Below are 10,676 nucleotides of genomic sequence, written 5' to 3'. Positions count from 1 at the left end.
TAATATGAATATTTTTCGCAAGACGAGTAGCATTTTTTTTGTAAAATTGGAAATAAAGATGTCTAATGTTGATTGAATTGAATAGCTTTTCGTTTTTTAGTAGGCATTTGACACAACAGTGCATAACATTATTCTCGCGATCTATTTACTTTTTATAGCATAAAGAATCTACGGAGACACAAAAACAAAACTCTGTGTGTTGATTTTCTTATTTTTCTTTTTTTTTCTTTTGTACTGTATTCTGTCAAAACACGACGCTAATGGACTTAAGTTTGGAATAAAACTGTATTGTCCTATTATTTTAGATTCAATCTCGTAGAATAAGCCCATTCTAGTATCGTGGATTTTTGCAAATTTAAGAATTTTGTAAAAAAATTAAATATGAACAAAACCACTGTTGCATATTTAAAAGTATATTTAACACTATATGCTAGGAACACAATTGGAGCGAACGACGAATTTCGCCCTACGCGGCGACAAAATAAGCCGCGAAAATTCGTCGTATGGAACACAATACCGACGAAATTATAAAACAGCTGATGAAGTTGTTTACTTTTTGCTCATTTGTTGACTACAATGAATTATACAAGAACACATAATTCTTTACGTTCTCTATTATAATTTCACTTATGTCCATCTTCTCTATTATAAATTCACTGATATCCATCTTCACTCAGGCGCAAGTACACAAATAAATAAACAAATTAATTATGTTTTTTTTATACGAGTAACAGATAGTAGAGTGACCATAACAAATTTTAAAGTAAAAAGTAACTTTATTTACTAAAACACATAAAATTCGTACAAGTATGGCCACCTTGTACTGTTTTGTTCGCCGGTCGCCGGCGTATGAAATAGAAATAAAGCTAATTGAGTTCGCGGCGACCGACGAAATTTTCGCCGGTGCCGTGATTGTGTGCACTTCCATATACACATATGTGTTTTATTTTTGACGACGAACATACGCCGCGAAAAAATTCGTCGTTCGCTCCAATTGTGTTCCTAGCAATAAGTTACAGAGTTGCATTTTTCTAGTTTCTTTGAAGTTGAGCAACCTTTCTTATTGAGCCATGATATTACATATTTATTAATACAATTTCTTTTTTTATGTGTATGTATATGTGTATGTACAATGGATTTATAAATATACATTTCTAAAAATATGGTTACTTGACTGTAGCTTCTTAGTTCTATCATGATATAACTTAATAATACAAAAAAATTGAATGTTAGGAATTGGAATTGGAATTGAACTGAAAAATGTATTAATTTTTACAATATTTTTGTTTGGTAGATTCTAAAATGTGGACCTGGCGTATTTGGGTAATGTGGACTCACAAAACATTTTACCATAGTGGGGATGTTGAGTAAAGTGTACGCTACGTTTAAATATAGGTAACGCTGTTACTATTATTTCATTACGAACATAAGTTATTTTTGTGTCAGATTTTCTAATACCAATCGACTTTCAATTGTCAGGATAACAACCTTAAAGAAACCATTGAAAATTCAAAAATCCATGTAACGGCTGATGCGGCGTAATCGCTTACGTCGTACGCCTGTCAGATTATTAGACAGACTCCCACGGTCAATTTTCAAATTTGAGATCCCTAACAAAGATTAGTTTGCAGTTTACTTTCTTTCAAAAGTCCGAATTGAAAACCACTTTTTAAGCAGTTTGAAAGTTTCCAAAAATGACTGAAGAATGGTGTTGCGAAAAACTGGAGAACTTAAAAATAAAGGAGAATCGTTTGTCTACCTTGGAGGAGATTAGAGGTCGTCTTAATGAAACTCCCAACTTAGCATCTAAGGTTACAAACCGTTTGCTAACATCTCCCGAAATATATGACTGCTTGGAAGTGGAGGATGATGAGGCGCCAGTAGATGCCAGCGCTGATCCTATGGACTTGGTGAGCGACATTCTCTCCATATGTATGTCCAATTTATCCTTGAGGCAAAACGATTTACCAAAACTGTTGGACAGAGCATTGCAGCACAAGAGGCCACGAATACGTGCCTTAGCATTGAATGCCATACTCAAGGAATTAGAAAATCAAATAAGTGATGACAATATGGGAGATGCCATTTCTGACGACCTACTACGACACCTGTTAAGAGCCTTGCAAGAACCTGAGACACAACTAGGCAGTCCGGCTCTCAAAATTCTGACCATTGTTTTAGAAGATCATTTGGAAAAGCCCTTTATAAAAGATACATTTTTAGAAGCACTAAAGGGTTCTGAAGTAGTCAAGTGTCGACTTTACGAGTTGGCTGTTAATCTTTCAAAAGGATCTGCTGCAACTTTAGAAAAAGTGGGTTTCGTACTTGATCATGCATTGTCGGAACTAGACAACGATGATGTTTTGTTGCAAGTAAATATCCTGGAAATTCTTGCTTCGCTGGCTGAACAAAATCATGGTATAACATTTTTGGAAAAGCAGCAAGTTTTTGATGTCATTAGCAAAAAAGTTGAGCTTATCGAACAGAATCCATTGGATCGTTTATTGGTACCAGGCATAATGAAGTTCTTCGGTAAAATTTCAAGTATACAACCGCAGAAGATCATAACTGGTTATCCGCGAATGATACAATGTTTGTTTGAGTGTTTACACTCTGGAGATGTATCCCTGTTGCCAGCAGCTTTCGATACGTTGGGTAATATTTCTTATTTTTTGTTTAATATTTTTTTCAGCAAAAATAATACTGTTTTTTTAAAGAGAAACTTCGGAAAATGCAATACACTGCAACATTTGATGGGTATCGAAAGTTCCAGTCTTAAGAAATAATATAAAATGTTTTGGGTTAACGTAGTCGCTATTCTCAGAGTTTTACCCATACACGACCATAGATAGAATTCAATTGCAATTACCCTTAGGGTAAGGATCGCTTACTCACCATTATTTGCAAAATATACAATTTACGACGAGTTAAAGTAATATAGTTCTGTGAAAGTCGGTTTAAAATTACTGACAGAAACTAATTAACCTAAATGGTGACTTATTTCTATGAGAAAATCCGAAGGTTAAACATGACCAGTCTGGTTTGTAATTTTGATAAATTAATTAATCTAAGCCTATAAGAAACCCCGTTCCACATTGCGTTGATATTTTCAAATTCATTTTGCTTTACATATTTCAGCTAATCTATGCCAATCTCAACAAGGTGTCGTTCTGTTGGAGGAACACTATAGTAATGATGTTAAGGAAAGTTTAGAGGATTATAGTTCTTATTTGAGGAACTTGCCATCAGAATTAAAAAATCGAGCATTTAGTAGTTTGGAAATTATATTTACATTTGATGAACCCGTTTCGAATAATGTGAGGTATGTTAGATTATTTAAATTCTTTTAACAAATTAGAATTCGAATTAATTTAATTATTTTTGGTTTAGTGATATTTTGCGCAAATGGTTTGGTCACTTGAATGGCGGAGAAAAACATATGCAATTTCTTATGGACTTTTGTCGCAATCCATTCCCGGATATTAAAATTTCTACACTGAATTTAATTGGTGCTGCATGCCTGTACCCCTGGGGTATTGAGACATTGAAAAATACAGCTGGCTTTTTGGAATATCTTTTAGATCGTAAAATTGAATTCGACAAAGAAGCGAAATATGCAAAATATTGTGTTATCAAAATTTTAGCGGAAAGCTGTGCTTTTGATGTTGAGACAAACAACCAATTGCGTACGTATGTCAACGAGGGCCCTTATTATGTGCAGTCAATCATGGATGTTGCTGTAGAGGGGAATTGAATTGAATTATTTGACTTTATACATTTATTTTACAATGTAATTGTAATTCAACCATTTATGCATAACAATTTTTACAATAAAATATATCCTTAAAAACTACATAACTAACTGTAATAGAATTAAAGAGCATATGCATGACTGATATTAGGATTGGAACTGAAATAACTGATTGACTGAACTTTCTATCACATATGGAAAATCCTGGAGATAAAACCCGGTAAACCGGATAAAAAGATAATATGAAATACCATTCCATTAGAAGAAAATCCATATTTTCTTATCGGAAAATCCCCCAAAACGACGAAAATGGTCCATTATGGGAATATACAATAGGAACTACAATGCAAACTATAGTGCACACTCTTGCCTTTCCAAAATATGTGTCACAATTTTGTTTCCAGAAATATTGGTTTTATAATTTTAATTTATGGTAACAGTTTTGTATAAAAACAGAAAATGTTGGAATAGAAAATTAGGAACGCTTTGGATCATATTTTTGAAAGAAATTCCCGGCATTTCAGTCATCTTTCATGCTTTTTAACTGATTTAAAAAGACAAGGTAAAATATTATCTTAATAAGAACAACTTGTTGTATATCATTTTGAATAATTCTGACGGAAAGTAAGTGCATTTCAGTAGTTACGTCGACCAAGTACGTCAATAGGTAATCAATAGGTAACGCTGCTTGGCAAAACAATAGATGTAAACGCATTTGCTATTTTATTATTATTATTTGTTGAATCTTTCATATATTTCAATGAAAATAACAATAAGGTTTCATATCTTACATACTATTATTTTTTTATAAAGAGGTTGTCAATACAATCACCCTATATTTTTTCATGCTTTAAATATTAATTATTATTAATTTTATTTATTTTTTTAAGATATAGATGTGTGTTTTTGTAGGGTTGTGGATACAGTTATATTCATGAATCAATTGAGTGGGTAATTCAGATTATTTTAGATACAGTTATATCTAAGTGAATCGCGGGCTACAGGAATAGTTTTACGGATATAATGTTGCTTTCTTTAGATACAGTTATATCTAATAATCACGCGGACTACAGTAATAGTCTTCCGATTTCTTCACAGAAGCGGCTTCCGTTTTAGCATACTACTACCTGTAGAAGTATAACAGTGGGCGACGAAAAAAAACGTTCAATTGGCCAGACAAGAGCTAAAAATAATGAGAGAGTAAGACAAACATAAACTATGAGATAGAAAGAGTGTAGGAGTTGGCGGGCCAAGCTATTTGGGTGCTCGGATAGTTTGGCAAAATCTTCACAATATTTAAATTTCTTTCAACTGTACGCCCATATTTAACGAAGAACTACAAAATGTAAATTTGACATCGAAGGAACATCAAATAAAAAAATTTAATCATACAATTGCATGAGAAAACCTTGGTAATTGTAAAATTGTAGAAGAATACAGGTAGTAGTATCGACACAGCTGCTGGGACAATGAACTGTCAAACAAATTTTGGAATTGAAAAATTTCAATGAATGAATAATTATTGAAATTTGTAAAATCTTTTGAAAAATACATATCGTAATAACCTCTGATTGGATATATAAAAATTTACTTATTTCTGATATCAATGACTCCAAGCGTTGATGAATCTACCTCTATTCTTCTACCATGGATGCAACTTTTGTAGCATGGAAAAACAATAGAGGTAGACTCATTTGCTAAATCGAATAGGGTAACTCTTTGTAATTTTTCAAATAAAATTTATTTTTATGACTGTAGTACTAACGTTTGACCAGTGGCAAATTTTAAAAAAAGTAATAAATAATAGCTTATCGAATTCATCTATCTGGTTTTATGCTTAAAATTATAAAAATAGAGATTTTAAACCCTTCATCTTATGTCTCGTAGGGTGTATCTAAATACACAAGATTAATCTTCTACAGTATAGATGCGCTTTTAAGCAATAAATCCTGATAAAATGTTGCATCTAAACGCTCTATTACGATCGTTCAATAACAAAAGCTCTGTTCGTTCAGTAACATAAACTCAGTAACTTGGTTATTTTTTCTTAAATATATTTTTATGGTTAGCTAGCAAGTTAAAAATAATTGATAGATTCATGAAACAATCATTATAATTCACTTTGAAAAAACACAACTCCGAAACTAGTGCAACAATTTTTTTTATTAATTTCACAGATTTTTCACAATATATTAATTTAACAATTTCAAATTATATCAGTTTAGAATTAGAAGTAAGCGTCAAGCAATATTTAAATTTTTTAATTATGCATTTAAAACATCTTTTTTTAACGTTACCACGCCTCACATTCCCACCCCTGCCGACCGAGGGGGCGACCTCACTTTACACAGGGATCGTAGTAGGAAATTGAAAACCAGCTACAGAACCTAATTCATCCGCTAGTTTGTCAAATAATAAAACATGTATTTTAATTGTTTAAAAATAAAATTATTTTGGATTTAATAACTTCTAAACTCATACCAAAATCTACATTACAGTACACAGAATTAAAGTCAACACAGATTTTATTAAGAGGTTCACCCATTGAATAATTCGTGCGGTAAAAATCTAGATCTAAACGGAACATTAATTCTAATAGATGAGATTAGGAAATCTGAAGGTATATTACCATTTAATATTTTTAGTACAAACATGGTGTTCAACATAATACGTCTGCTTTTAAGTGTAGGCAATCTAATTAATTTTAGCCTGCTAGCATAAGAAGGCAAAACAAAATCACTATTCCAATGTAAACCTCGTAAGGCAAATAGCAGAAATCATGATAGAAGAATACAGGTAGTCGCTTCGACACAGCTGCTGGGACAATGAACTGTCAAACCGATTTTGGAATTGAAAATGTTGCATGAAAAATTATTAAAATTTGTAAAAATTGTTGAAAAATGCATATTGTAACAACCTCCTATTTGCCTCGTATAAGAAAATATATAAAAATGTACTTATTTTCGACAAAACTATTTTAAAATTTTGACATATCAATGTTCGCAAGCGTTGATGCATCTACCTATATTCTTCTACCATGGCAGAAATTGTTTTTGCATCGATTCTATTTTATCTGAGTATATGGCATATTGAGGATCCCATATAGAGAAGATCTGGAGAAGCACATATGCTTACATTTGCTTAAATTTAACTCCATACAATTAAAAAAAAACATCTTATTGTCAAAATGTTCATTGATAAATCTGTTGTATACACACAAATCACAGCCAACTGAATACAAATTTAATGTTAAAATGCATTATTGTCATTGAAATTACAGAACAAAACATAAACAATAGCTAGAAAGTGTGGACAAATTTTGACATTTAATCTGATGTTTATAATTTGCAGGAACACCTTGATATTGCGCCATGGCATCATTCTACCAACTGTGGCAACCTTGCGCAAAAGTTAGACCATGGTCTTCTACCATGATTTAGACTGATGTCGTCTACTTGAACTGAGTTTTTTTTTAATTTAGAAAAAATAACCAAGGGAGAAGTTGGAAAGTTTATTAGAAAATTGTTTTTGCATCGATTCTATTTTATCTGAGTATATGGCATATTGAGGATCCCATAGAGAGAAGATCTGGAGAAGCACATATGCTTACATTTGCTTAAATTTAACTCCATACAATTAAAAAAAAAACATCTTATTGTCAAAATGTTCATTGATAAATCTGTTGTATACACACAAATCACAGCCAACTGAATACAAATTTAATGTTAAAATGCATTATTGTCATTGAAATTACAGAACAAAACATAAACAATAGCTAGAAAGTGTGGACCAAGGTAGATGTACTAGGTAATCGCATCAGCCCAGCTGACGGCACCATTAAATGTCAAAACAAATTGTTGTAATGAAGAATTCGCCCTAAATGAATGCAACAACAAATTTGTTTATGTTGTCTTCCCTAAAAGTACCTTTTTATAATATTTCAAATAATTTAAGAGCAAGTTTAGATTGCAACAAGAAAAAAAAATTAAAAGAAAATGAAAGAAGGAGGTTAGAATGGAGTGCAGCTTTAAGAATTAAGTTAGCCGCAACATCTAAGATTCCCAAAGCACATCACGGGAAGTAGTGCAAGAATTCGACTCTTGCCATTTGCAGTTCCGGAAAACTTTCGGTTTAAACCAGTAAAATATAGTCATTATAGGTTTCTTGGTTTAAAAAATATCGCAATACTACAATTAATACTTATTTTACTCTTATTTGTTTTACAATAAAAACTTTTATTGCGACGTTCGTTTACGACGAGAGGCACACAAAATAAAATGTAAACAAACACCTCGTTTCTGATTGGTTGAAACAAATTTGCCGCAACCTTTAAATGTCATGGCGAATCTATGTTTTTCGCCTTAGATGCCAATTTTGACATTTGAGGGGACCACAAAAGTTGCTTTGTTGTAGCAATTCGCCGATGCGGTTACCTGTTAGATCTACCTTGGTGTGGACAAATTTTGACATTTAATCTGATGTTTATAATTTGCAGGAACACCTTGATATTGCGCCATGGCATCATTCTACCAACTGTGGCAACCTTGCGCAAAAGTTAGACCATGGTCTTCTACCATGATTTAGACTGATGTCGTCTACTTGAACTGAGTTTTTTTTAATTTAAAAAAAATAACCAAGGGAGAAGTTGGAAAGTTTATTAGAAAAGTTGCAGTCTTTTTTTATTTTAAAATAGTTATGTTTGTGGCTACGAAATTGCTATTGACGCCAACACCATAGCAAAAAAACTATTGCGGATTTGCCATGAAAGCTGTGCGAAAAACGGTTTCTTTGTGTTCAGCCCGTGTCTATGGTGGCAACTCCATGACAGATGAATTCAGGTAGATGCTTTTGCACTACTGAACACTGATTTGTCAAAAAAATTTGTTTGTGTTTGTGCAGAAATAAGTTTACTTTTATATGTTTTCTTACAAAACGCGCTTTGGAGATTGTTATTATATATATTTTTCAACAATTTTAGCAAATTTAATTAGTCTTTTATTCAAAATTTGGACATCTCAAAACACTTTGGCATTTCACTGCACTAGCAGCTGTGCCGATGCGCATACCTGTATTATTTTATTTTGGTTGCCTCATGTAAAAGAATTTTCCGGGAGTGAGCAGAGCAAAATTACACGTAAAAACATTTAGAAGGGGATACAATTATAAACACAACATCCGAAAAAGAAAAAAATATCTATCTGTGATTTGAAATTAAAAGCAAATGAGTAAAAATATTTAAGAAAATAATTGTGTGTGTACGTAATTAGAATAAATGGCAACTAGAATATAATAAAATCAATAATCCCTTTGGTGTTTCATACATACGCATATAAATAGTGAAATAGTGTCTCTGCAATTGATCGCATAATTTTGTAGTCAACTTGAAAGCCAAACAAGCCAATGTTTTCAACATTCTTCGGAATTCTGTAATCAAAATCAATCATAGTGGTCGTTTTCGGTTTGAGCAACGTGCGTGAGTGTTTACAATATATTATCTGTGGAAAATAGAAAATTTAGCAACAACAACAAATCACCTGCCATTTTGCCAGCCGCCTTCTGCCAGCCGCCTTCTGCCAGCCAGTCTGTCTGGATTTCTTTTTTGAAAATTCACGCACAAGAATCAAGAATGGTAAGCGAAAAATATGTGTGTGTATGTGTGTTTGTAAAATAAGAGTATGTAAATATTCATCATTTGTCCTATTTCTTGTCGTTTTGATTGTCGCCAGAAAATTGTTCTTGTAGTTTATTATTGCAATGTGAGAGTGTTGGCAAACGTCAAAAAGAAATAAAATCCATTACTACAGCGAACGTCAAAAGAAGTTTCGAACAATCCCCGACCCGGACAGAAGTATATGTTTTATTTATATTATATTTTTGGCATTTGAAAACATTGAATACCGGGACGGCTTATGGGATAGTCAGAATGTACAGCAGTTTATTGGTTTATTCTTTTGATTGATGAAGAAATGTTGACTCAAGTCATCGGTTTTTGTGAAGGGCATAAGTTGAGTTTAGGGGCTATGCTTGGATTGACCTGAAATTTTTACCGCAGGTAGGTATTTGTAACCTGATTACGGCAATATAATTTTTTTGTGGGGGAAATACCCGGTTACCCGGTTATTCGACCCAAAAGTTCGGATACAACATCCGGTTTATATCCGGTTCTACGTAACCGATATCAATAATATGGGTATCATTTGAAAGCTTATGAAAATATCTATCCAACAAGTGGTCATATGATTCAAATATTTCAAATAATTTAAGAGCAAGTTTAGATTGCAACAAGAAAAAAAAATTAAAAGAAAATGAAAGAAGGAGGTTAGAATGGAGTGCAGCTTTAAGAATTAAGTTAGCCGCAACATCTAAGATTCCCAAAGCACATCACGGGAAGTAGTGCAAGAATTCGACTCTTGCCATTTGCAGTTCCGGAAAACTTTCGGTTTAAACCAGTAAAATATAGTCATTATAGGTTTCTTGGTTTAAAAAATATCGCAATACTACAATTAATACTTATTTTACTCTTATTTGTTTTACAATAAAAACTTTTATTGCGACGTTCGTTTACGACGAGAGGCACACAAAATAAAATGTAAACAAACACCTCGTTTCTGATTGGTTGAAACAAATTTGCCGCAACCTTTAAATGTCATGGCGAATCTATGTTTTTCGCCTTAGATGCCAATTTTGACATTTGAGGGGACCACAAAAGTTGCTTTGTTGTAGCAATTCGCCGATGCGGTTACCTGTTAGATCTACCTTGGTGTGGACAAATTTTGACATTTAATCTGATGTTTATAATTTGCAGGAACACCTTGATATTGCGCCATGGCATCATTCTACCAACTGTGGCAACCTTGCGCAAAAGTTAGACCATGGTCTTCTACCATGATTTAGACTGATGTCGTCTACTTGAACTGAGTTTTTT

General features: G+C 32.7%; 1 protein-coding gene across 1 annotated transcript; it reads left to right on the top strand.

Annotated features, from left to right (window-relative positions):
* Positions 1 to 1,519: 1,519 nt before the first annotated feature.
* LOC101897632 (26S proteasome non-ATPase regulatory subunit 5) lies at positions 1,520 to 3,858 on the top strand. The gene is made up of 3 exons (XM_005183271.4): positions 1,520 to 2,655; positions 3,139 to 3,322; positions 3,391 to 3,858. The coding sequence occupies exons 1-3, from the start codon at positions 1,695 to 1,697 to the stop codon at positions 3,752 to 3,754; spliced, it is 1,509 nt and encodes a 502-aa protein (XP_005183328.1). The 5' UTR covers positions 1,520 to 1,694; the 3' UTR covers positions 3,755 to 3,858.
* The last annotated feature ends 6,818 nt before the right edge of the window (positions 3,859 to 10,676 follow it).

This window comes from Musca domestica, unplaced genomic scaffold, assembly GCF_030504385.1.
Source record: "Musca domestica strain aabys unplaced genomic scaffold, Musca_domestica.polishedcontigs.V.1.1 13, whole genome shotgun sequence".
NCBI lineage: Eukaryota > Metazoa > Arthropoda > Insecta > Diptera > Muscidae > Musca > Musca domestica.
Note: the sequence above shows the minus strand (reverse complement) of the source record. Positions and strands in the feature narration are given on the sequence as shown.